This window comes from Acomys russatus, chromosome 26 (assembly GCF_903995435.1).
Source record: "Acomys russatus chromosome 26, mAcoRus1.1, whole genome shotgun sequence".
NCBI lineage: Eukaryota > Metazoa > Chordata > Mammalia > Rodentia > Muridae > Acomys > Acomys russatus.
In genome coordinates, this window is record NC_067162.1 from 46,242,405 (window position 1) to 46,268,811 (window position 26,407).

At 47.5% G+C, this 26,407-nt stretch overlaps 1 protein-coding gene, 1 non-coding gene and 1 pseudogene across 2 annotated transcripts in view; 2 read left to right on the forward strand and 1 right to left on the reverse strand.

Annotated features, from left to right (window-relative positions):
- LOC127209189 (large neutral amino acids transporter small subunit 1-like) overlaps positions 1-16,911 on the forward strand; it is a 29,080-nt gene extending 12,169 nt beyond the window's left edge. Inside the window, exons 3-10 of the mRNA XM_051168779.1 lie at positions 10,420-10,525; positions 11,321-11,365; positions 12,070-12,193; positions 12,929-13,032; positions 13,343-13,439; positions 14,487-14,636; positions 15,828-16,005; positions 16,793-16,911. Of these exons, the coding sequence (XP_051024736.1) occupies positions 10,420-10,525; positions 11,321-11,365; positions 12,070-12,193; positions 12,929-13,032; positions 13,343-13,439; positions 14,487-14,636; positions 15,828-16,005; positions 16,793-16,848 (860 nt within the window). The 3' untranslated portion in view covers positions 16,849-16,911. The remainder of the gene's footprint in view (positions 1-10,419; positions 10,526-11,320; positions 11,366-12,069; positions 12,194-12,928; positions 13,033-13,342; positions 13,440-14,486; positions 14,637-15,827; positions 16,006-16,792) is intronic.
- On the reverse strand, positions 4,931-6,269 carry LOC127209191 (40S ribosomal protein S2-like; annotated as a pseudogene).
- Positions 16,912-20,664: 3,753 nt separating the features above from the next.
- LOC127209706 (U6 spliceosomal RNA) lies at positions 20,665-20,768 on the forward strand. The gene has a single exon (XR_007833218.1). It is a non-coding gene; the product is annotated as a U6 spliceosomal RNA (small nuclear RNA).
- The last annotated feature ends 5,639 nt before the right edge of the window (positions 20,769-26,407 follow it).

The window sequence follows — 26,407 nt, forward strand, 5'->3', positions numbered from 1 at the left end:
TAGGTTGGGCCCTATGAACGTAAAGACTCTCTTTGTTCCAAAAAGAATCCATTGCAGAGCACAAGGGGAGTGCCCTGGGTTGTGGGAGGCACTTTTGAAGGTGCCCTGTCCTGAGCTGCCCTGAACTGCTCACCACAAACCAGCTTCTGACTACCCTGTGACCAGGACCTAGGCAGATGGGGAAGTGGATAACGCTCTTTTCAGAAGACTAGGCCTAACGTGGGGGGTGAGTGGGGTGGGAAGCCCAGGACAACCTTAGCTCAGACTGCAAAACAGAATCATGCCCACACATCCAGAAGACCACGAAACACTGGTTCAAGCCCTCCTCCTTAGTCACGCCCTGACACAGGGCTGAAAGACATTCTGTGGAGACCTCCTTCACAAGGTCCTTTGGTGACCTTGACCCCAGGGTATGAGGCAGGCAGGCCTGGCCCCAGGGCAGCTGGCCTGATGATGTCTTAAGAGGACCTGTCCAGGCTCTGTGCAGCCTCCACAACTAGAACAGTTTGTCTTCTGGTGGTCACACTGCCCCTCTAGTTCCAAGATGCCTTAGTCCCATTAGTCTTGGGTCAAACGTGAGCTGTGTGTCGATGCTGTAGTTGTCCTCAGGAGCCCAGAGTCACAGGACTCATCAACTAAAAGCCCATATGTAGGTAGACTGGGTCTGGTGAGCTACCCACCCACCCTGCTGCTCAGATACCTGACGTCGAGTCTGGCATCTTTAAGTAGCAGACGTATACAGGCTTAATAAAATGGGCCATGCCACAGACAAGGAAGGGCATCCTAGCAGCCCACTCCAAGACTGTTCTGAGTGTAGGCTCAATTTTCTTAACCAATATATTTTACTAACAACTTAGTGACCGAGCATACATCACTTATAACCAGACTAACCAAAACAATAGGAAATGAGGATTAATGGACACAATACCAAAACCATAAGGGTATCGAGGAACAATTCTCCTGGTACAATCTGCAGGATCTCTTCTGCTGGAACCTAGAGTAACCAGAACCCAGAATCTCAGCAGGAGCCGGAGCCCCAAAGCCTTCCCTCGAGCGGTTCTCTCTAGGAGCATCTTGAAGTGCAGCGATGAACAGCCAAAACTATCCCAAGTCTCCAAAAAGCCCCACCTCCAGTTCTGGGCTCATTTACATATCTCCTCCCAGAGTCTGTTCATGGGATCTTTCAGCTGGCAACAATCAAGCTCCTGCAGGTGGTCGGTCTTCTAGTGGATTAACCTTACCTGTTCCCTCAAGACCATTCCAATCCCACACTTGGGATCCTAAAAAACAGGTTTATCTCTCCTTCACCTCCCCCTTTCTATTTAATAAAACAAGCTATATACAACAAAATAAGAATTGCCCATTAAGTCATCATTTATAAGGACCAGTCCATTTGTAGTCAGTAATTTTTAAGAGATTATTACACTATCCTATACTACTGATTATTTTAACTAAACCTGTAATAATACTGTGGCTATCTAGTCTTCAACCCCATCAGAGACCCCAGAAGGAAAAACTATCTAATATGAAGGAAATACAGGCAAGCAACTTCCAAAAGTATTGACAGGAAAGAGAGCTGACTGTCTGGACAGTGATAAGTTCCTTCTCCATTGTTGGGGCATCCAGACTTCAGGCAGCCAGCCCAAGGCATCTGACAGACTGTTTCTGGACTGTCACAAGTTTCTCTCCATTGTAGGTGCATCCCACCTTCAGCCAGCCAGTTCAAAGCATCCCACAGACTGCTCTGAAGCAGGAATGCTGAAGGACTAGCCCACCTGGTCTCTGCCAGGCTGGGCAGCCAATTTCTCAGTATCAGGCTTGATCATATCAGACAGTCATTCTCTCATCAGCCGTAGAGATAAGCAAAGTTCCTCAGTCCAGTGGATATCTGCCACTATCATTTCTTGATGCCCACATAATTAGACTGGAGGCACTCCCAGGAACGGATATCCCTCTGTCATAAAGCCCTTTATCATTAAATGCCATTTTCTGTAGATCTCTGAAGTGTTTATCTATCATCTACCTATTCCTTGGAAAACATATACAAAATTCTAAATAAAGTTTATTCTAGAATTAAGTAATTTAGTATCTAGTAAGATTTATAAGTGACCAACTACCACTTTCTATTTCCAACCATCCTGAACAAGTTATAACAGCTATTTTTCACCTTTTCAAATAAGTTGTACATGTATAATACATTAAATAAACGTCAAACAAAATGGTCTTATGTTTATACCAACATACAATATACAATTTAAATTTCCATTAACATATCATATATAATACATAAAGCAAAAGTTGAAAAAGGAAAACAGTTGTAAATTTCCATCAATCTACAATACCAATGTGAAATATTTCAATACCAATGCAAATTATTTGAGGCTAGTAAATTCAATAATCTACTTTTTATTCTATAAACCTATATCCTTCCTTCCTTCCCCCCTTTTTCTTAATATTAGATGGGATAGAAAGATAAGAGAGAAAGAAAGAAGAAAGAAATACCCAAATGAAACTTTTATTAATTGTAAACTAACCCCCTTAGGCAAAAATGAGCATTGGTAACCCACCAAAAACACCCATCCCACCTACTGGGAATGGGGGCGTCGTGTTCTCAAAATTACTTTATGTTGTTTAGGAGAAAAATGTTTTTTGGGCACCCTAGAAAAATAATACATTGGCCAAGCACTGAAAAAGCCAGATGTATCTGTTTTTGTTCAGTCTTTTTGGGATCGATCCTTTTGGCTGGCCGTTTTATTGTTAATATACATGCAATTTCTGGAGGAAGCAGGAGCTCCAGAGGCAGAAGTTTGATCTTCATCGTTGTCCTGGGTTTTTTTTTTTTCCCCTCTGAAAGTAAGCAAACTTTTGAAATCATTAGTAGAGGCATGGTAGTACGTATATAATTTTTCAAGGGAAGATCAGCTGAGGCACCTTGCTCCAGAGGCATGCTTTCGGGGTTAAATCACCCAGGTTGCCTGCTTTGTCTTCAGTTTTGTCCTGCTTTTTGCAAATAAGACAGGGCTCTACCTGCATGTACACCAACAGGCCAGAAGAGAGCATTAGTTCTCCAAGCTGTATGAAACAATGTCAAGCTGTAATAACCAGGTAGCTCTTAAGATTCACTTGCTATATGGTCAGATCTAATCTTCATAAGTTTGGTTGGGAATCATATTTTTTCACTCCCTGAGGAAACATACGCATACCCACGACCCCATCTCAAAACTATTGCAGGTTTCCATTTCATACTTGAGAAATTTTTGTAGAATATTGGTTTTCCCAGCTCCCCAGTTTTTTCTATCACCCAATGTCTCTCCGGAGCTGATGTCCCTTCATCATTAACATTAAGAAAATTTAGCATCAAGAAAGCATTATTTAATCGGTCCCTGGGTGTCTTTACCCTTCCCTTTTGTTTAATAAGCATCCCTTTTAAGGTATGATTAGCTTTTTCCACAACTGCTTGCCCTGTGGTGTTGTGAGATATACCAGTAACACGTTTTATATTATAATACATAAAGTTTTTCATCTTAAGGGACACATATGCAGGAGCATTGTCAGTCTTAATTTGTGCAGGTATTCCCATAAATGCCATTATTTCCAGTAAATGAGTAATCACACAGTCAGCCCTTTCAGAACTTAAGGCAGTTGCCCATTGAAAACCTGACTATGTATCAATGGTATGATGCACACACCTCATTTTCCCAAATTCTGCAAAATGAAACACATCCATCTGCCAAATTTCATTCCTTTTGTTACCTCTAGGGTTAATTCCAACAGGTAATGGTATTTGACTATATAAGGAACATGTAGGACACTTATTATTTCTCTGGCTTGTTGCCAAGTGATAGAGACTCTTTTCTTCAACCCCTTACCATTGACATGATGTTTTTCATGAGATTTTGAGGCTTTGAATACATTACCTATCAATAATTTGTCAATCACTTCATTTCCTTGTGCCAGTGGACCTGGTAAACCTGTATGGGATCGAATATGAGTAATATACAAGGGATAATTTCTGCTTCTGATGACCTGTTGCAGTTCTATAAATAAGGTAGTCAATTCTATGTTATCAGGAGTAAATTCAGCAATTTCTATATGCAAAACAACTCAGTATATTGAGAGTCAGTAATTATATTAAGAGATTCAGGAAAATCTAACAGTACCATAAGGATTGCATATAATTCTGATTTTTGAACTGATGTAAATGGGCTTTTAATCACCTTAGTTATTTTATCAGACTTATAACCAGCCATACCTGATCTATTAGCATCAGTGAAGAAGGTGGGTGCCCCTGAGATTGGTGACCTCTTTACAGTACTTGGAAGGATCCAATTAATTCTTTTTATAAACTGTACACGTTTGCTTTTTGGGTATCTATTGTTAATGTCTCTCAAATAGTTACTGCAAGCTTTTTGCCAATCTTCATTAATTACCCATAGTGACATAATCAGTAAAAGGCACTACAATTTCCGCCAGGTCCATCCCTGACAGTTGGCGCAACCTTATTCTTCCCTTTGCAATCAATTCAGAAATTTTCTCTATGTATGTTTTCAATTTTTTGTTTTATTTGCCAGGAATATCCATTCTATGATCCTGTCTTCCCTTTGCATAAGAAGCCCAGTAGGAGAATGCTTTGAAGGCAAAATAACCAGAATGCCACCAAGTTGAGGATCAATTCTATCCACATATGCCTTTTGAAGTTTTTGCTCCACCAGAATTAACTCCTTATCTGCCTCAGCGGTTAGACACCTTGGATTGTTTAAATCTGAATCCCTTTGTAATGTTCGAAACAAGTTACTTAACTCATAGGTAGCTAACCCAATTGTAGGCCTTAACCAGTTAATATCTCCCAATAATTTTTGAAAGTCATTAAGAGTTTGCAATTGATCTCTACGGATCTGTACCTTTTGTGGTCGATTTTTTTGTTGTTATTTTATAGCCTAAATAGGTAATTGAATCTCCTCTTTGTATTTTTTCCACAGCAATCTGTAATCCCCAGCATGGCAGAATTCTTTGTGCTTCCTGAAACATTTTTTCTTTTTTTTTTTTTTTTTAACAGAATTAATCCACTTTATTTTTCTTGTAAAAACCCTTATGTGGTAGCCACAGTTGGAGCCTGGGTCCTCTGAACAGACACTCTGGTGTGGGTTTTCACAAGATGATCAGTGAATTCCTGATAAGGAGACTTGGTGAACACAGTTTCTTTCCAGAGATCGGGTGTCAGGTAGCTGTAGGTCTTGGAAATGGCATCAAAAGTGGCCTTGGCAAAGTTGCCCAGGGTGGCAGTACAGCCCCTGGCTGATGTGTAGCAGTCATCTATACCGGCCATCATCAGTAGCTTCTTGGGCACAGGAGCTGAGACAGTGCCAGGGCCTCTGGGGGCAGGGATGAGACACACCAAAACAGCCACAGCAGCCTGTCACCTTGCATGGAACAGTGTGTAGCTTGCCAATCTTGTTCCCCCAGTAGCCTCTCCGCACAGAGACAATGGAAAGCTTGGCCAAGATGATGGCCCCTCGGATAGCAGTGGCTACCTCCTTGGAGCACTTAACACCAAGACCAACATGACCATTGTAGTCCCCAATAGCGACAAAAGCCTTGGACCTGGTTCACTGGCCAGCCCATGTCTGCTTCTGCACTGGCCTGATCTTGAGAACCTCATCCTTTAGGGATGCGCCCAGGAAAAAGTCAATAATCTCGGACTCCTTAATGGGCAGGGAGAACAGATAAATCTACAAGGACTTGATCTTCATATCCTTAACCAGGCAGCCCAGCTTGGTGACGGGGATCCACTCCTTGTCTTCAGCTTTCCCGAGGCTGCGGCCCCTAAGACGGCTGCCGAATCCTCCGTGGAAGCCACCTCGCCCTCCTGACCCTGGGCCCCCAGGTCCTCCGGGCCCTCCCGCTGCACCAGCGTCATCCGCCATTTGGTGTTTTCCCGAGGAAGAAGAAGACTGAAACATTTTTTTCTACAACACTAGGATCAGAATCAGCTAGCAGAATATCATCCATGTAATGGTATATGATAGATTGAGGAAACTGCCTACGAATTATTTCTAAAGGTTGTTGCACAAAATACTGGCATAAAGTTGGGCTATTCAACATTCCCTGTGGAAGTACCTTCCAATGATCTCTCTTCATTGGAGAATTACTGTTCAGAGTAGGTATTGAGAAAGCAAGCCCTTCCCTGTCCTTCTCATGCAGAGGTATGGTGAAAAAACAATCTTTTAAATCAATTGTAATTATATGCCAAGACCTAGGTAACAAGGAAGGCAAAGGAAGTCCAGGTTGAAGTGAACCCATGGGTTGAATCACCTTGTTTATGGCCCTCAAATCTGTTATCATTCTCCATCCACCCGACTTTTCTTTCTTACCACAAACACGGGAATTCCAGGGACTAGAAGAATCTTCGATGTGTTGACCCTCCAGGTGCTCTTTCACTAAACAGTGAAGCACCTGCAACTTTTCTTTTGTTAAGGGCCACTGCTCCTGCCATACAGGTCTGTTTGAAATCCATTTTAGGGACAGGGCTGTTGGTATCTCACCAGTGGCCCCTCTTATAAATTTTTACACTCTAAACCTGAAGAGTTCTGAGGTTGGACAGTGGGCATAGCTTGTGGTTGCCCCTGATCACTTACATTAATCTCTTCCCCAGAAGCACGTACCAATTCACCCATAGTTTCAACATTGTTTATCTCTGTATTTGCAGGAATAGTAATCTGAGTACCCCATTGTTGTGAGAGGTCTCTTCCCCATAGATTTATGGGAATGTCAGCCACATAGGGTTTCAGCCTCCCTGTCTGCCCTTCTGGTCCCACACACTCAAGCCACTGCACACTTTGTTTTATTGGAGATAACTTACCAATTCCTACAATTTCTGTATAAACTTTCTTTTTTTTTTTTTTAAAGATTTCTTTATTTATTATTATGTATACAGTGCTCTGCCTCCATGTACACCTGCAGGCTAGAAGAGGGCATCAGATCACATTATAGGCTATTGTGAGTTACCATGTGGTTGCTGGGAATTGAACTCAGGACCTCTGGAAGAGCAGTCAGTGCTCTTAACCTCTGAGCCATCTCTCCAGCCCCCTGTATAAACTTTCTTAAGTGGCCAATTTGGGTTCCAAGACTTCTGGCAAATGATGGAGACATCGGCTCCACTGTCCACCCAGCCTTCTATTTTAACACCATTCAAGTGTTAGGTCTCTGATCATTAATTACTGTTTGCCAGAACACACATCTCCCGGTGCTTCTGAACACACCAGTCCTTTCCACTGGAGCGGCTTTGCCCCTAATGTAAGGAAACAGTAAGAGTTGAGCAATTCTATCCCCGGCATCAATTTTCATTTCCTTTTCACACATGCCATGATTTTTATTTCCTCCTTAGAATCTCCATCTATAATACCAGATGCGCTATAAAACCATGGCGCTATAAAACCATGAGAAGTCAGCCCACTTCTTCCCAGAACCATTCCTACTGTGCCTGAAGGCAAAGGACCGAAAACACCAGTATTTAATTTGTAACATTCAACCTGAGGAGATAGGGTAAGAGACATATTTGAAGCCAGATCCAAGGCTGCACTGCCTTCAGTAGCATGCATTAGATCACTAACACTCAGTTCCCGTTTTCCTGTGGGTTTGTCACTTCTGGACTGGCCAAAGGAATTCGGCTGGCAGTGTTTACGGGGGCCTGAGCCGATGGCCCCCTCCTGCCATTTCCCGTCGGCAAGATATTGCCTTGCACATCTCTCTTAGACTGACAATGTTTCCCTTTCCCACAGCGACTACAGTACCCTGGGAGTCTTGGTACCTCATTACCAGAACCTCCTTGTTCTCTCCTATAAGTTATGTTTTCTCCCAGGTTATTGTGCTTTCTATCTCAACAGTTTCTTTGCACATGACCAATTTTACCACAATTAAAGCACCGAATATTATGGTATCTGGCCTCTCTAGCTTAAAGCTTGTCCCACAATATTATTTTGATATTCCTGAGAGTTAATATTAACTGTCTCCTTTACCCAGTCATCTAGTGGAGCGCCTCTTTCCTTTAATGGTCTAAGCATCCTCTTACATTCAGTATTTGCATTCTCATAAGCCATGACAAGTTTTAATGCCTGTTTGGTGTCAGAATCTGGCAACATCTTACCCATAGCAGATCCTAATCTCTGCAAAAATTCTGTAAAGGCCTCCAGAGGTCCTTGGAACACTTTAGTAAATGGAATAGTTGTTTTCCCAGGTTTCTCTACCAGCTCCCAAGCTCTCAAGGCTGCCTTACGACATTGTTCAATCACTCTATCTTCAGCTTGAATTTGTTCTCTTAAGTTAGTATATCGTCCTTCACCAAGCAATTGATCTCTATTAATATTTATTCCCTGTGTCCTATTTTCTTGTTCTATTCTTACAGCCTCTGTTCGCCACCATGACAACCACTGTAACCATTGTGCTCCTTCTAATACCGCTGAACCTAAGTTTTTCCAATCTTGGGGAACAAGTCTATTCTGCGTGACCCAGCTGTTTAACATTTGTTTAACAAAGGCACAGTGCATACCATATTTGACAACGGATTCCTTAAAATGTTTTAAATCCATCATGTCTACAGGACACCAGGCCATTTTGTCATAACCCTGAACACCATTGTGCACTGGCACATGTCTTACAGTGACTGGAAAAGCTGAAGGTGTCTCGGCGCCTCTGGAGGTGTCCTCCACCGGGACATTTTCCTCCAAAGACCTTTTGGTCTGTCTGCCTTCCTTTTCCTCTGGTTTTTGACCTTCTCCACCCATTTAAACCAAACGTGCCTTCTGCTTTTCCAGCCCTTCCAGTTTTTCCTGCATTTTGCCCATTTGTTCAGTCAAGTCAGTAATTCTTTCCAAAAGGATAGAGCTTATTGTTTCTTTCCTCAGTCTTTCCATCTGTCCAGTCAAATCTGCAATCTTTTCCGAAAGAATTTATTGCCCTTTCCGGCTTTTCTATGTTATTAGCCTTCCTTCTAAAAGTGAAATACAATAAAAGAACAATGAAAAAACAGGGAATTCCCTCTAAGTATAAGGCAGGAAAGAGTTTTGCAACGGTAGTTGCGACTTTGCTGATACCCTGAAACAGCATTTCTGTACCTTCGAATTATGAATCTTCCTTCACACCATTAGAAACTGTGGAACTCATTGGGCCCCATGTTGGATGCCACTTGTAGGCTCAATTTCCTTAACCAATATATTTTATTAACAACTTAGTTATGGTTTGGTTTTTTGAGACAGGGTCTCTCTATGTAGCCTTGGCTGTCCTGGACTCGCATTGTAGACCAGGCTGGCCTTGAACACACAGCGATCCGCCTGCCTCTGCCTCCCAAGTGCAGGGATTAAAGGCGTGTGCCACTGCGCCCGGCCTTATTAACAACATAGTGACCAAGCATACATCACTTATAACCAGACTAACCAAAACAACAGGAAATGAGGATTAATGGACACAATACCAAAAACCATAAGGATATCAGTTCCAAGGAACAATTCTCCTGGCACAATCTGCAGGATCTCTTCTGCTGGAACCTAGAGTAACCAGAACCCAGAACCTCAGCAGGAGCCGGAGCCACAAAGCCTTCCCTCGAGCGGTTCTCTCTAGGAGCATCTTGAAGTGCAGCGATGAACAGCCAAAACTATCCCAAGTCTCCAAAATGCCCTGCCTCCAGTTCTGGGCTCATTGATATATCTCCTCCCGGAGTCTGTTCGTGGCATCTTTTCAGCTGGCAACAATCAAGCTCCTGCAGGAGGTGGTCGGTCTTCTAGTGGATTAACCTCACCTGTTCCCTCGAGACCATTCCAATGCTCCACTTGGGATCCTGAAAAACAGGTTTATCTCTGCTTCATCTGAGAGTCACCAACTCTGGAAGATACTCAGAGCACACCTGGAGTCTGGGCTGTATGATCATCTGAGTGAGTGGATCCTAAGTCTGGTGATACCACTGGGAAAGGCAAGGGCTGACATGAGCAAAGTGAAGTGGCCTCTGCTCCAAGCAAGGTGTCTTGGCTCTGTGACATTACCCTGTCCTTATCTGTGGGTGAGTTCTTCTCACGTAATTCCTAGCAGCCCTGGACCAGGGCCTCCTCGGCTTCATAGCAAGGGGTCAAGGTGGCAGCCCTAGTGTCCATGTAGTCCTAAAACTTTTGTGAGCTATGTGAGGGACATCCTGAAGGGTCACGGGACTGCCTGCTCCTGACCTGTTTGCCTGCCCTAAGTCTACAGAGATGTCATGGGCTTAGAGCCAGGGTAGACGGTGATCGAACAGCTGCATGGGTGCAGTCAGCCTGCTGCAGTAAAAAGTCTGCACTCTGAGCTTCTGTTTGTTAAGAGTATTTTGTGCCAGAAGTATTGCAGTGTTACCTCTGTCCAGATCCTCTAACCAGCATTGTTTTCTTTCATGCATTGCAGGTGATATGTCCAACCTGCGCTCCAAATTATCTTTTGATGGCACCAATCTGGATGCGGGGAACATTGTGTTGGCATTGTACAGTGGCCTCTTTGCCTATGGAGGATGGTAGGTTCTGGAATGTCTAAGTCCTATGGCCTGGGGACACATGGTCCTGATGTACACAGATTATCAGTGCTCTGACTATGAGGAACATCTTGAAGAGCTGCACAGCCACCTACAGGTCACTACCATTAGGGAACAGGCAGGGAAGGCTGGGTCCTACCTGCAGTACTCCATAGGGTGCCCAGCCTGGCCTCTGCTTCAGGACAGCTGTATAGAGACTTGGGGTGTTGAAGCCCCACAGAGTGGTTTAACTGATGGGCTGTGTGTTCGCCTCAAATAGAGTTGGCAGAGGACAGAGCAGAGTGAGCAGCTGGTTCCAAGGTGCTCACTGTTCAGCTGCTGTCAACAGTAGGGGCCCTGGGAAACCCGCAGAGGACACTCCTGTTACTATCTTAGTCAGTGTTCTATGGCTGTAAAGAGACACAGTGACCAAGACAACTCTAATTGGGAGCTTGCTGTTTGAAAGGGTTAATCCCTTATCATCATGGCAGGGAGCACGGCAGCACACGTGGCGCTGGAGCCGTAGCTGAGAGCTTTACAGAGCTGCAGGTCTCCTGCCTGCAGGCAGCAGGAGAGATACCCTGGTTCTGATGTGAGCTTTTGAAACTTCATAGCCTGCTTTAGTGGCACAAAAGCCACAACCAAGTCAACAAAGCCACATCTCCTAATCCTTAGGGTTCATCATTAGCTGGGAACTGAGCATGCAAATAAATGAGCCCAAAGGGGCTGATGTCATTTAAACACCTCGCCTCACCCCCTTGATTGCGTGTATAACATGACATTGTTGCCTGGTTTCAGGAACTATCTGAATTTTGTCACAGAGGAGATGATCAACCCCTACAGGTAAGTACAGAAGGACAGAGACACTGCATTCCGGCTTCATGTGAGAGAAGAGGCTGTCACTATGAGAGCCTGTAATGGGCCATGCCCAGCTTTAAAAAGAATTATTTTATGTGCATTGATATTTTCCCTGTATGTGTGTCTATGTGAGGATGTCAGATCTTGGAGTTAAAAACAGTTCTGAGCTGCCACATGGGTGCTGGGAATTAAACCTGGGTCCTCTGGAAGAGCAGTCACTGCTCTTAATTGCTGAGCCATCTCAGGGCATCCGCCTTCCCTGCCCAGTTTCTGTGGAAGGCTGAGTCAGGGGCCTACAGTAAGGATGACGCAGGCATAGGGTTGGTTCTAGACCAGAGATGGGTAGCTGTAGCTTCTGGCCGTGGACATCAGCTGGCGGAGACTTGTCTGGAGTGTACAGCTCTGAGTAAGGCTATGAGTGTTCACACTGGGCAGTCTTGCCTCTCTTCAGCCCTCGGAGCCACAGAAAAGATCCAGTTTTTTAGGGATGGTCATGCAAGCTATGCCTAAGCTGTGGACAGCGGCCCACGTCCAGTGGGTTTATCCAGCTGTGTGCTAACACTACAGGCATTCCCATTGTTTGCCCAAGCAGTGAGGCCCAGACATGGAGCTGCTTGCAAAGGGAAGGGAGCCTCGCTCCTCACCCTAGGGTCTGGCTGCACACTGACATCTCTCCCCTTTCTTCCCAGGAACCTGCCCTTGGCCATCATGATTTCCTTGCCCATTGTTACACTGGTGTATGTGCTGACGAACCTGGCCTACTTCACCACCCTTTCTCCCGACCAGATGCTGACATCTGAGGCTGTGGCTGTGGTAAGACACTGCCCACCAGCTCCTCCTAGGCCCGAGACTCCAAGATTGGCCAGCCACTCCCTAGACCTATGACCAAGCCAGCCAGGCCTGGCCCTTGTGCCCAAGTCTCACCCTACTTGGGGAGACTAGTGGTCATCATTGGTATCTGCTAAAGATGCACAGAGGATGTTGCCAGGCTAGCTGCATGGTTGGGGTGGGGCCTTAAATGCAGTTGCTTAGGTAGCGCCATGCTTATGGCAAAACAACATAGGTGGTCATAGGCTCTGGGCACAGGTGGCTCTATTACGGAGCAGTGACTTAGGGGCTGCTGCTGGGCCAGCAGCAGTGAGCATGCTCTGGGCTATTTATGGTACCAGAAGGCATAGCCAGGGGTCTCAACAGCCCCTGCAGCTCCTGTGCTGTCCTTCTGAGCTTGCCTGGAGGAAAGGCAGCACTGTCTAGCCTTTATTTAAGTGTTAACTCTGGGTTCGTGGCTCATAAAGAGCCACTGCACCAAGCTCTTGGCAGATGTGCAGCAGCCCCGAGTGAGGGAGACCTGTTCAATATTACCCCGTGTCCCATGGGAAGGGATCTGGGCACCTTACGTGCATGCGTGATAAGTGCAGAAGCCTGAGGTGTAGGGCAGCTACGGGCCAGGTCAAGGGCTGTATCACAGGCTAAGCTGCTCCAATGGCTGGAATTGAGACCTTCCCGTACCCTACTGTGGCTGACGCTCACCGTGTGTTGTCTGTCCAGGATTTTGGGAACTACCACCTGGGAGTCATGTCCTGGATCATCCCGGTCTTTGTGGGCTTGTCCTGTTTTGGCTCTGTCAATGGGTCTCTGTTCACATCATCAAGGTAAGTGTCTGAAGCACCCGAAAGGGAGCCTCTGTTGCTCCACACTTCTGTAGGCTGCCTGTTGTGTTGATCATACACAGTTGGTATTAAGTAAGTGGATGGCGGTGAACGGAGGAACTCTTCCAACCCTCTGCTGTTCAGGTCGTATCATGGGGCCCCTGAAGTGAGGTGCAACTCCAGGTTTCTGTCCTTGTTAGCCCAAATGGGCCCCTCCCAGTGTAGCCGACAACCCCCCCACCCAGCTCCAGCTATCTCCCATCTATGTCTGGGTGGTAGGGCCAGGGCTGACTGCCCACTGCTCCATCCACAGGCTGTTCTTCGTGGGAGCCAGGGAGGGCCACCTGCCTTCTTACCTCTCCATGATTCACCCACAGCTCCTGACACCTATGCCATCACTGATGTTCACAGTAAGTCAGCCATGTGGTCCTGCCCTGTCTATCCTCACCGCTCTGGGCCCCATGTCTGTGCTCAGAGCAGTGTATAGTTGGGAACTGTGTATTGTGCACATGGCTGCACTAGACCGCAACATCACCAGATTTAAAGGTCAGAACCCCACTGTGGTTCTAAAGAGATAACTCAGCTCTGTGAGTTCAAGGCCAGCCTGGTCTACAAAGTAAGTCCAGGACAACCAAGGTTACATAGAGAAACCCTGTCTCAAAGAACAGAAAGAAAAAAAAAGGAAGAAAGAAAGAGAGAAAGAGAAAAAGAAAGGAAAGAAAGAAGGAAAAGGAAAGAGAAAGACAGACAGACAAGATAACTCAGCCTTAAGTATATGAAGTGGATTTCCTGCCTAGCAGGATGTCTGCTCCAGCCATGCCGTGTTGATGGCCTCCGCCCTCAGTTGGACTCCAGTGTTCTTCCTTCTGTGCCCACCTGTTTAGTGATGGTCGTTGTCTGTTGCTGTAGCAGCCATCCCGACCCCAGAAAGCCTCAGATAAGAAACATTTACGTCTCACACTTCCTGAGTCGGGAAGTTAGTCCAAGTCACAGAACAGAGCTTGCTGTTCTGTAGTATGCACCGTGCTTTGCTGGAAGGCACCCCCATTGGGTATTTTGCCACGGGAGGCCACTGTAGGCAGTACAGATACTTTTGCTGTTCCAGTCTGAAAAGCTCTGGACCATGGGTCCACATGCAGTTATAAGAGTTGCTTCTTAAAACAACAGCAAGTAGCCGGGCATGGTGGCTCACGCCTTTGATCCCAACACTCAGGGGGCAGAGGCAGGCGGATCTCTGTGAGTTTGAGGACAGCCTGGTCTACAGAGCAAGGTCCAGGACAGCTACACAGAGAAACCCTGTCTCGAAAAACCAAAAAGAAAAAAGAAAAAGAAAACAAGAGCAAGTTGATGTGCTCAGCCAGACACTGGCAGAGATGTTGGTCTCCCGCCCAGTGGCCACTGATACCCTCCCGCATCAGGACAGCCCTGCAGCCTCACCTGGCCCTCTTTGCTTTCAGTGTTTCATGACCCTGATGTACGCCTTCTCCAACGACATCTTCTCCATCATCAACTTATTCAGCTTCTTCAACTGGCTGTGTGTGGGCCTGGCTATCATTGGCATGATGTGGCTCCGCATCAGGAAGCCTGAGCTGGAGCGTCCCATCAAGGTGAGTATTGGGCAGTGTCCCTGCTCAGTCCCTAGGTGTCATTTTCAGAGATGGGCTACATCCAGGGAGCCATGGACCAGCACTGCCTCTGGTCTTGCCCTATCCAGCCTCCATCTCTCCTTGGCAAACAAGGATCCTGTTCCCTTATCCCTGAGTACCATATGAAGGGAACATGAGGCCTGAGCTGCTGGGGTAACTGCAAGTGTCAAAGTTGTCCTAAGACTTGCGGTGGCTGGTGGCCAGCAGCTTCTCCCTGGGCACAAGGCTGACCCAATCACACCTGTCATGGAGCTTTGGGACCCTACTCAGTGGTCTCCACCAACAATACAAGGAACATGATGGCCAGCTGGTGGCAGATGGCAGCCGTGCTGGCTTGTGCTCCTCAGTCACCCAGGCTGTGGGGAGAGAGGTCAGACTGCCCACCACTGGTCTGTAGGGAGCTCAGATAACCTGTTGGCATCATCCCCTGGGTCAGAGTCTATTCCAGTGAGCCTGCTCCCATGGTGGGAGTCCAAGCTGGTGCGAATCTGGGCAGCAGTCTGGCATGAGCCCACACAGGAAAGCCAAGCTCTGCCTGCTGGCTCATTCAGTGCACAAGCTTCTCTGCCAGAAGCCTCTCTGCTTTGGCTAGTTGTAGGCTGTGGCTTTGTGGTGAACATTTATAGCCACGAAGGTTCTGAGAAGGCAGGAGTCCTTGCTTGGAGATGAGTAGCTAGGGTCTTCCAAGAAGGGTCAACCTGCTGCTCCTCCGCTAGGTGGCCATGGTGGGTATTGGAGGCAGGGGTTTCCATGTCTGATGTGGGGACTGCAGAGGTGACCTCTGCTGTCCTGTGGAAGCCTCAAGAAACTAGGCTAGCTGTTTGCATTCCCTCTATAGCAGGGGAGCTTCGGGTAGTTGGATGCCCAGTGCCATGCACTGCGGTCACATTGAGACTGAACAGGACAAGGCTTCTGCTCTCCCAGGCCCATGACAGTTGAGGCCAGGCAAGGGGACCAGCTGGAAGCAGTTAAGCTACTTCAAAGCAAAGGCCCAAGGTCTAGGAAGACGTGGCTGGGCCGACCCAAAGGAGAGGATGACAGCCCCGGGCCACATGCCAGCCGTGGGGCAGTAGCTGGGGCAGTAGCCCACGGGCCCTGCACTAATGTGGGCAGGAGAGCGTGGTAGCCTACATGCCTCCATTCTGTCTTTAGGTGAACATGATCCTCCCAGTGTTCTTCATCCTGGCCTGCCTCTTCCTCATTGTCGTGTCCTTCTGGAAGACACCCACAGAGTGTGCCATTGGCTTTGCCATCGTCCTCAGTGGGCTGCCTGTCTACTTCTGCGGCGTCTGGTGGAAGAACAAGCCCATGTGGTTCCTGATGGCCATCTGTGAGTGCGCACGGCCAGGGTGGGGGTGACCGGAGTGAAGGAGTGTGGGTCCTGCCGTGGGTACCCAGCAGGCCGAGAGAATCATTCTGGGCCTCAGGCGTTGTGGCACTAGCCAAGGGTTTGGGTCACTAGTACAGTGGGCTGGCATTGAGAGTAACAGGGATACAAGGGTGAGACACCCTAACTGGTTTTAGCAGGCATCCCATGGCCAGCTGCCCTTGCCAACTGGCAAAGCCCCACTGCTGGCCACTAGCTTGGACACGGTGGCCTGACAAGAGATAGACCCTGGAAAACTTGTGTCTAAGGCACCCAGCTCAGGACTGGTTCCAGTTCACTTAGGACCGTGTCTCACCCTCCTAAAGCCCTTGAAAGAGCAGTACGGGCAGACCTGAGATAGCACTGTGGTCTGGAGGACTTTGAAGCTGCCGAACAGGGGAGACTGCTCCAGTGGGTATAAGGCTTAGCAGCTTACCTACTGAGCCGTCTGTCCAGGCCCATCTCTTGGAATTCCAAAAGTAATAAATGGACCAGTAGGCCAGGCAGTGGTGGTGCACGCCTTTAATCCCAGCACTCAGGAGGCAGAAGCAGGTGGATCCCTGTGAGTTTGAGGCCAGCCTGGTCTACAATTGAGTCCAAGACAGCCAAGGCTATACAGAGAAACCCTGCCTTTAAAAAATAAATAAATAAATAAAATAGATGGGCTGGTGAGAGCAAGTGGCATAGTGGGACCTGGCCGCCAGCTCATGCCCCATCTTCCATTGTGCTCACCCCTGTCCTCTCCACACAGACCATGTGACAGTGTTCTTCCAGAAGCTCACACAGGTGGTTCCTCAGGAGACTTAGCCACAAGTCCTGGTTGCCACAAGGAGAGTGCACACTGACTGCTTCCAGACAACTCACCTTCGGAAAAGCAGCGACCAGGCCTGTCATTCCCCACAGCTCCAGTGAGCAGCACCAACTGTCTAGCATCGTCCACTGTCCCTCCAATGGTCAAGTGTCCATAGTGGCTGTGAAAGAAAACTGGTACGAACTTGGCCCCAGAAGCCGACCGTCTACACATAGCACACAGCATAAGGCGTGCTGTGATCTGAGGCCTGGTCTTTCCAACTTTCTGGGGACTGCCACATCTGGCCTTCTCCACTCTGATTTTTTTTTTTTGTAGCGTGCATTTGGTCAAGTTTACACTACCGAGATGATTATTATATTTTTAACAAAACAGGGTAGCAAGAAGCACTAGATGTGTGGCCAGAACAGTCCAGCTCTGCATGTGAAGGCTGCTGGCCACAGCTCTTCTCCCAAGGCTGTTCAGTAGCACATGTGCCTCAAGAGGACCACATCACTGTCACCAGGTTGGAAGAACTACTGAGATTCAGCTGTCACCTGCTCCACTGTGGACCTGGCCTGACAGATGGGCCGCACAGACGCTAGCTTGGGTTGTTTGGTTTGTCTGGGATCCTAGACATGGAACTCCAGCCTTACTCCAATGAGGCAAGCACTCTGCTGCTGAGTAACTTGCTTAGTGTTATAAATGTGGAGCTCAGGTCTCATCGTCTTGAAGTCCTGGTGATCCCCCTTCCCCCGGCCCCACATGGCAGAACTCTTTCCAGTCGTAACCCCTAAGCAGCTGGCTGCCATAGCTGGCGGCTCATGGGAAGAACTGGCTGCCAGCTGTCCCCCGCAGGGCCATGTGCTCTTGTGCACACTGGCAGGCTGTGTCATTCAAGGGGCTGTTGTGCTCTGGCCCTTGCAGACACAGCACCACCCCTCCCCCCTTAGAAAAGGACCAGGAAGGCTGACAGTGACCAGCACTGGTCTCCCACACACACCTGTCCACTTTCCACAGTGAGCCGCCAGCAGCTCTCTGCCACATCCCCACTGTCCTCTCCTTATCCCGTGGCCATTGTACGGAAGAATACACCCCAAGCACCTCTCTGCTCTGTGTCACCCACGTGGCAGGACCGCTCCAACTTCCTGGGTGTGAAAGCTGCTGGCTGCATGCTGTTGTCCTTCCTGTGTGGGGCCACCCTACAGGCTTCCCGTCCACTGGGGGGATAGCTGGGCTCCAGCCAGCACATCTAGCGGAGCTGTTCCTCTGTTTAGAGGGACTCTAGGATGTAAAATCCTCCTGCTGGCCCTGCCATGGCTCCCTGAGGGTGGACTGCTCAGCAGCTCTTGCATGGTGGTGGCCTTTCCTGCTGACCGCCCTGACCTCCCCTCTATGCTTCTGGGGTTCCCTGTTATTGGGGTGAGGATGGAGGTTAAGGTTAGAGTAGCTCTTGAAGGCTCTCCCAGTGATCTGAACTGGGGCGTCTTCCCTGCAAGTCAGATCAGGGACCCATTCCCATCCCGGGGTACATCCCCAGACCCAACCTGGGTTCAAAGGGCAGGGACTCTTGGCCATGTCCATGGTGCTGACCCAGGCCCTCTGAGAAGGCCCTGCTTGTTCCTACTTCTGATGTCCTGAGGGCTCCCATCTGGTGGTTTTATTTGCAAGTCCTGACCCCTCAACCATTGTGTTGAGTGCAGAGACAAGGAGGAGGCTTGTTTTCTGCAGTTTGTTCAGTTTGTTTTCTTAACAACCCAGGACCATGTGCCTAGGTATGGGGCTGCCCTCAGTGGGCTGGCTCCTCCTACATCCATTACTAATCAAGACAGTACTCCCACAGACTCGCCGACAAGCGAGTATTGTCTGTGTATTGTCTGTGTGTAGGTGTTTTGTAGGAATGCATGTGTGTGCATTGTGTGTCTGCCTGGTGTCCACAACAGCCAAAGAGCTGTGAGCCACCATGTGGGTGCACAGAATAAATCCTGAGTCCTCTGGAAGAGCGACATACGCACTTAGGAAAATAAGTTAAGCTGAGCCATCTCTCCAATTCCACACAGGCCAATCTTATGGAGGTATTTTTCTCAATTGAGGTGCCCTCTTAATCAAGAGGGAAGGCCAGGAAATCCTGTGCCTCGCAGACTACAAAGCAAACCCTGTTCATCACAGCTGCCCCGGGCAAAAACGACTTAAGACAACAGCAACATGGTTGGTATGTATGAAAATATGATGGTGGGGGTCACAACCAACTCTTCTGGAACACGGTTCCATTTACTTCTTTGGTTATTAAGTCCCACTTATGCCGTTGGGTGGTGGTGGCGCAGGCCTTTAATCCCAGTACTCAGGAGGCGGAGGCAGGCGATCTCTAAGAGTTCGAGGCCAGCCTTGAACAGGGCATTGTTCCTGGACAACCAGGGATGCACAGAGAAACCCTGTCTCAAAAACGAACAAACAAAAACTCCTCCTTGTGGTTCACTCCGAAGGGGCTGGAAGATTAACTGCTCTCCTTTGAATAAAGGAGACGCAGGACTGTCACAGCTTTACTCCCAGAACGCACACCTTGACAAAGCAGGAGGCCCTCAACTTCAGCTATCCTCACTAAACCCCACCGCGATGATTCAGTCTACCTACAGTAAAGGAACTAGCAAAACTCAACAGGGCAGATCTGATCTTCCAAGAAAGAGAGTCCCGAGGCTGCGGAGGAGCCCATAGTCCCAAGCCGATCCACGCGGTCCCTCCACGGCCCCTCCCTCCGGGCCCCGCTCACCACCTCCTTCCGCGAACGGTTGGACACCTTCTCCATCTTAGCGGCTGTCTTCTCCGCACCGCGGCCCTTCTTCTCTTTCTTTCCCTTCTTGCCCAGCGCGCCGGTTCTGAAGCGGCACCTGGACACAACGGAAGGAGGTTGGCGCGCGCTAAATAAAGGTCACTCCCTGTCCGTTCCCTGGAGTTCCGCCGAGCAGCCGACTCCTCAAGTACTTTGGGTCCGCCAACCTTAGTCTCGGGCTCTGGCCGCCTTAGCGCTCAGCAGCTCTATAGAACACTAGCTAATTAAACTAGACGCGAGCACGTGGGATGCTAGCGGTCTCATCATAAGGACCTAGAAATTTCTATCTACCTTTGCCCTTCTGGCTGCGTGGCTCCAGGGGACCGACAGGTCTCTCCATTGGGAGACCCGGGCTGGTGATGTCAATCTACCCTGCTAGTGGTGTTCAATTTACGGGCTTACAAATACCTTATAGGAAAATATGCTCCAGGATTTGACTCAAATTGCAGAGTGAAAGAGGGCCACTGCTGTTTGAAAGAGCAGCGTGAAAATGCTCATTGCCTAGAGGGTGTCGTCTTTGAGCGGTAATCAAGGAATGGCGCAAAGTAAGGACAAGGTCAAGCAAAAGGTTGGCAAAGGAAACACACAGAGGAGGAAATTCTCTTCCCCCGCCCCCCTGTGGGAACGCTGCCAAAGCACAGCCTTTAAAGAAACTGCCTTGAACCACTAATCACTGAAGCTCTGAGGAACCGAGAGCTCCCAACTCACTCAAAAATTTTCCACAAACCTAATTCTTAGGAAGAAAAATTACTTTTAAGAAAGACAATAGTGCTGGGCGTGGTGGCACACGCCTATAATGACAGCACTCGGGAGGCAGAGACAGGCGGATCGCTGTGAGTTCCAGGCCAGCCTGGTCTACAAAAGTGAGTCCAGGACAGCCAGGACTGGTACACAGAGAAACCCTGTCTCGGGGAAAAAAAAAAAAATAGTGTTGTGACTTTTTTTTTTCCTGAAGCGATACACAGAAACAACTTTTCACCCAAACAGGATGTCAGAAGATTAAAGAAATGTGCTCTGGTAGGCAGCAGATATCTTAACATTGGAACAATAATGAGATTAGCATGACGCCTACGAAAAGACAACACACAAATTCAGGAAGGGTTCCATATTTTTTCTTTTTTCTTTTTGGTTTTTCGAGACAGGGTTTCTTTGTGTAGCCCTGGCTGTCCTGGACTCACTTTGTAGACCAGGCTGGCATTGAACTCAGTGATCCGCTACCTCTGCCCCCCCACCCCCGCCAGGGTTGGGATTAAAGGCGTGCATCACCACCGCCCAGCTCATATTTTTTCAAAGCTGAAATTGAGATTGTTACCCTCAGAAAGCTCTGCTGGCCAGGCTGTGGAGGCACACCGTTAATCCCAGCAGAGGGAAGCTACACAGAGAAACGCTGTCTCTAAAAACCAAAAGAAAGAGGGAGGGAGGGAAGGAGGGAGGGAGGGAGCAATCTATCTGCAGTGCCTCCAAGGTGTGGATTCCCCCCAACACCCCCTCCTACCTCACTCCCAAGGGAAAGCGAATCTGGTGCTCTTTTTTACCATGCAACAGCCCTTGTTTGTGTGTGAGTGGTGATAGGATATCTAGGAGGAGTTTGGTAAGGAGAAAAAGATCTGATCAAAATATATTGTATAGGGAAAAAAGGGGGGTGGGCACAATGGCTCACGCCTTTAATCCCAGCACTCAGGAGGCAGAGGCAGGCCGACATCCCTGTGTTCCAGGCCAGCCTGGTCTACAGATGGAGTTCCGGGACAGCCAAGGCTGCTCAGAGAAACACTGTCTCGATCAACCTAAATAAATGGATACATTTAAAAGACCAAGGAAGTTATTCTAAGTCCAGCTTGGTGAAGTATTGAGGTTTTGGTTTTTGTTTTAGTTTTTTTTGTTTTTTTGTTTTTCGAGACAGGGTCTCCCTGTGTTAGTCTTGGCTGTCCTGAACTAACTTTGTAGACCAGGCTGGTCTCAAACTCCCACCTGCCTCTGCCCTCCGAGTGCTAGGATTAAAGGCGTGAGCTACCACTGCCAGAGCAAAACAGCTCCAATTTCAAGATATCATGCCTGGAGGACCAAGTTCCACTACAAAACAAAACAAAACAAAAAAAGGTAGAACCAGAGGAAGGCTCTCATTGTTATGATCTATAATGATCCGGGGTGCGTGAGCACCATGGTGGGCCATGCCGAGGGGTACGCCCCTGAGGAATCACCCAACAAAACAGATCTGGTGTAAGTGGTATAAGGAAGTTTATTGTGGGAAGGGGAAGAGAAAGGAGGTGCCTAGGACACACAGAGAGAAACAGCGGGAACAAAGGGAAAGGGCTGGATGGCAAGGGTCTTTATATGCCGCACACACCTGGTGCACATGGCTTGGTGGTGGCAGGTGATGATGTAAGCAACTGCTAGGACCTGAAGGCAGGCCAGCTGAAATGTCTGTACGTTAACACTAGTGACCTCCAGCATCATTTGCAGATCATGTGTGCTGGTAGAGGGAGAGAAAACAGTTACCTGAGTAGAAAGTAACCACAATACAACTATGACCTGAGCCTCAAGAGACCTTCAACATGGCAACAGACTACACCCTGCCCATTGCTCAGGGGAACAGCTGTGTCCCTTAGTAAGTTGTTGCCTAAAAAAACAAACAAACAAAAACAACAACAACAACAACAAAAAACCATTCCTAATCCTCTCTCACTTTTCAGAAGATATTAGGTAACCTCCAAGCACTCCACTTGAAGTGGGACAGGCCTTCAAAGCACATCACATCAGTCCACAATATATGCAGTGCTCCCTCTTCGGGCCTGTGAAAGGGAGAGTGCATTCTCTGTGGAGATTTAGAAGGATCTGGAAGCAGCTGCAGAGATTAATGCTTTTATTATCTGAAAGAATCTCCAAGCTAAATTGGAAAGCTCTTGGCTGACACATGTCACTGTGATTCATGGGAAGTTGAAATTTTCATCACCATGAAAGAAACGGAACAGCACAGCTAGAGTGAGATCAGAATCCCAAAATAGTGGAAAGATTAAGTACGGGTCCTATTTTAGTAAAATTCACATTTTTTTTTTTGAAAACTTAATAGATTGTCTTAAATATAATGTCACTTTTAGACTCTCTTTTATGTAGGTGGCCAGGCGCCCTCTGCTGCCTTCTACTTGAAGTTCAGAGGAGGAAAAAGTCCACTGACAACAGAGGACTGGGCGGGAACGCGATGCTCACCAACTCCAGCACAAATAGCCACTGTGTACGGAAGGGCTGAGTCGCTGTGTTTAACCTTAACTGGAATTCTACAGGGTGGGGCATCATTCCAGGCCACAGGAGGCGCACCAGGGAACAGCTTTCTTCTATCCAGACAGACAGACATGAAGACATCCTCCCACTGCCCACACCTCCCACCCCCACCCCCACAAAGGAATCAAGGACAATATGGGAATAAGAAAGGAAATAGCTGGGGATGGACAGTTCAGTAGCTAAGAGCACTGCGTCAGACCCCCTACACGGTGGGTCACAAACATCTATAACTTCTGCGAAAGGGATTCAGCGCCCTCTACTGGCCTCCTCAGGCACTGCCCCTGTGACCCGTGGTGGACAGGTGACACTTTCACACACATAAAACAAGAATAAATCTTTAAAACAAAAGAAGCCAGGTGGTGGTGGCACACGCCTTTAATCTCAGCATTCAGGAAGCAGAGGCAAGTGGATCTCTATGTTCGAGGCTAGCCTGGTCTACAGAATGAGTTCCAGGACAGCAAGGGCTACACAGATACCTTGTCTCGAAAAAAGACAAATATAAAAAATAGGAAGGAAAGAAAGAACAGAGAAAAGATGAAATGCGAAAGCAAACTCATGTAAGAGGTTGTTACATCTCACTCTCTAGTTGTGTTTTTTTTTTAAAGAGGTGTAAGAAGTTTTGCATCACAGTGAAAGCTAAGTTCTTCCTCTTTGGGGTATTATTTAATGACCTACAACCTGGAGACCTTTTTGTTATCCAAGGTCTTGTGCATGCTAGGCAGGTTCTAGCAGAGTGCTCTGCACTAAGCTACATCCCAGCCCCTTCCCATAAACTTTTTGTTTCTTATCTAATGTCTGCTTTTGTAGTTGGAGAACACGCTCTGTTGCTTCTGGTCCTTTCCCATGTGTTCAGTGTGCTCCTGCGGTTACTTACGTGTCGTGTGTAGGTGACTAATTAACTGGGTGGTTGGAAGTTCACTGTTTAGACTTTCTGTGGCAGTGTTCTTCACCCTTCCAAACGCTGTGACCCTTTAAGACAGTTCCTCGTGTTGTGGTGACCCCCCTCCCAACCATAACATTATTTTCAAACCCTATGAAAAGGCCATTCAACCCCTGCGAGGAGTCAAGACTCACAAGTTGAGCATTGTACTATGGCCTTATATATTGTTAAATTCTCCTACTTGTTTGAGTCAAACCCACAGGGGGAAACATTATAATTTCCAACCCTAGGAAAGATTTATCCACTTTTGTTTGTCTGTTTTAGGTTTTTCGAGACAGGGTTTCTCTCTGTAACAGTTGTGGCTGTCCTGGACTCACTTTTGTAGACCAGGCTGGCCTCGAACTCACAGCGATCCTCCTCCCTCTGCCTTCCGAGTGCTGGGATTAAAGGCGTGAGCCACCACACCCAGCTTACCCACTTTTGTTGTAAACAATAAACTCCATGTGCTTAAAGTGTGCACATATGGCTACACTGGAGCAGACTGATGCTGGAAACAGAAGGATGCACACGGATCTTGCCATCCGGGAGGGCACAGCAGTTAAGCCTGGAGAACAGAGGAGAATGAGCAAGGAATTCATGAAAGCCTGGAATTCTACCCGCACATTCTGAAGGAGACAAGAGGGGACATTAAGCCCAGAGGAGCTGGAATTACAGGCAAGCAGTTGTGAGCCATCAGAGGGCAAGGGAACAGCTCAGAGCTCTGTGTGAATAGCAATACACTCTGAACCTCAGAACCATTTCTCTAACCCAGGGAAGTCATCTTTTTAGTGAACATTTCCGCTTGGCACTGTGGTTTCCTTCTAAATAAAACAATAAGACAATAAAGAAATGGGGCTGGAGAGATTGCTCAATGGTTAAGAGCGCTGCCTGCTCTTCCAAAGGTCCTGAGTTCAATTCCCAGCAACCACATGGTGGTTCACAACCACCTTTAACGTGATCTGATGCCCCTCTTCCGGCCTACAGGCGTGCAGGCAGGCATAACACTGTATACATAATAATAAATAAATAAATCTTTAAAAAAAGACAATAAAGAAATGAAATGAATTGACATATATGTACATTATGAGGCCATCACCACAGCTGCAAAGACACATCTTCCCCTCAGAAGCTTTGCTGAGCCCTTTTCTAGTCATTTCTTCCCTTCTGGATCCCTAGCCCAAGGTGCTCACTGGTGGTGATTGCTTATCATTTTCAGGATCTTAGAAATAGAATCATTGCCAGGCATGGTGGCGCATGCTTTTAATCCCAGCACTCAGGGAGGCCGAGGCAGGCAGACTAATATGAGTTCGAGGCCAGCCTGGTCTACAAAGAGAGTCCAGGACAGCCAAGGCTACACAGAGAAATCCTGTCTCAAAAAACCAGAAAGAAAGAAAGAAAGAAAGAAAGAAGGAAGGAAGGAAGAAAGAAAGAGAAGAAACAGCATCATAAAGTGTATGTCTTTGGGGAGGCAAGCAGGGGACCCTGGCTTCTTTCCCGGAACCTAATTCTTTTGAGAGTTGCAGGTTTACCTGTGAATGCCATTGACTGTTTCAATAGTTTGTTCCCATCCTCTGTCTCTGTCTCTGTCTCCTCCTCCTCCTCTTCCCATCCTCCCTCCTTCCCTCCCTCCCTCCATCTCTCAGCCCCCTCTCATGGTAGGACCCCCTCTTTTTTGTTGTTCTTTATTTTTTGAGACAGAGTTTCTTTGTGTACCCTTGGCTATCCTGGACTCGCTTTGTAGACCAGGCTGACCTCGAACTCACAGGGACCCACCTGCCTCTGCCTCCCAAGTGCTGGGATTAAAGGCATAAACCACTAGGCTGGGCTATAGGACTCCCTCTTGCGATAGGAATCAAACTCTGGGCCTTCTGAATGCTAAACAATCCAGCCTCATAAATTAATTTCTGTGTGCAGATGGACCACACCTTATTTATTGATGCACCACTTGGTAGGTGTTTTAGCTGCTTCCAACTTGAAGGGATTACTAAAATCTCTGCCTTGAACAATCTGGGTGTAACTCTTACTGACATGGTGCTCTCATTACTCTTGGGTAAGTGCTTAGGAGCAGAGTGGCTAGGTCATAACTGTGTGTGTGTGTGTGTGTGTGTGTGTGTGTAATCTTTTTTAAAATTTTTTTATTTTATGTATATGAGTGCTCTATCTGCATGTACATCTGAATGCCAGAAGAGGGCATTAAATCCCAGTATAGATAGTTATGGTTGCTGGGAATTGAACTCAGAACTTGTGGAAAAACAGACAGTACTCTTAACCACTGAGCCATCTTTCCAGCCCATGTGCATAATCTTTTAACTGCTCAACCATTTTCCACTGTCACTATACCATGTTACGTCCCCAGCAGCAGTGGCAGACAGTCCTGTTGGTACCCACGCCAGACATTTTCATCTTGCGCACACTGTGGCATCTCACCATGGCTGGGGGTTATCCTTCCTAAGGAGCACGGATCCTGCTGTGTGCTTCATCTTGAAACGATGATGTTTTCAGTATGTAACTAAGACACACGCGTTTCTAATTCTGTAAACCGAAGAAAAGGCAAGCA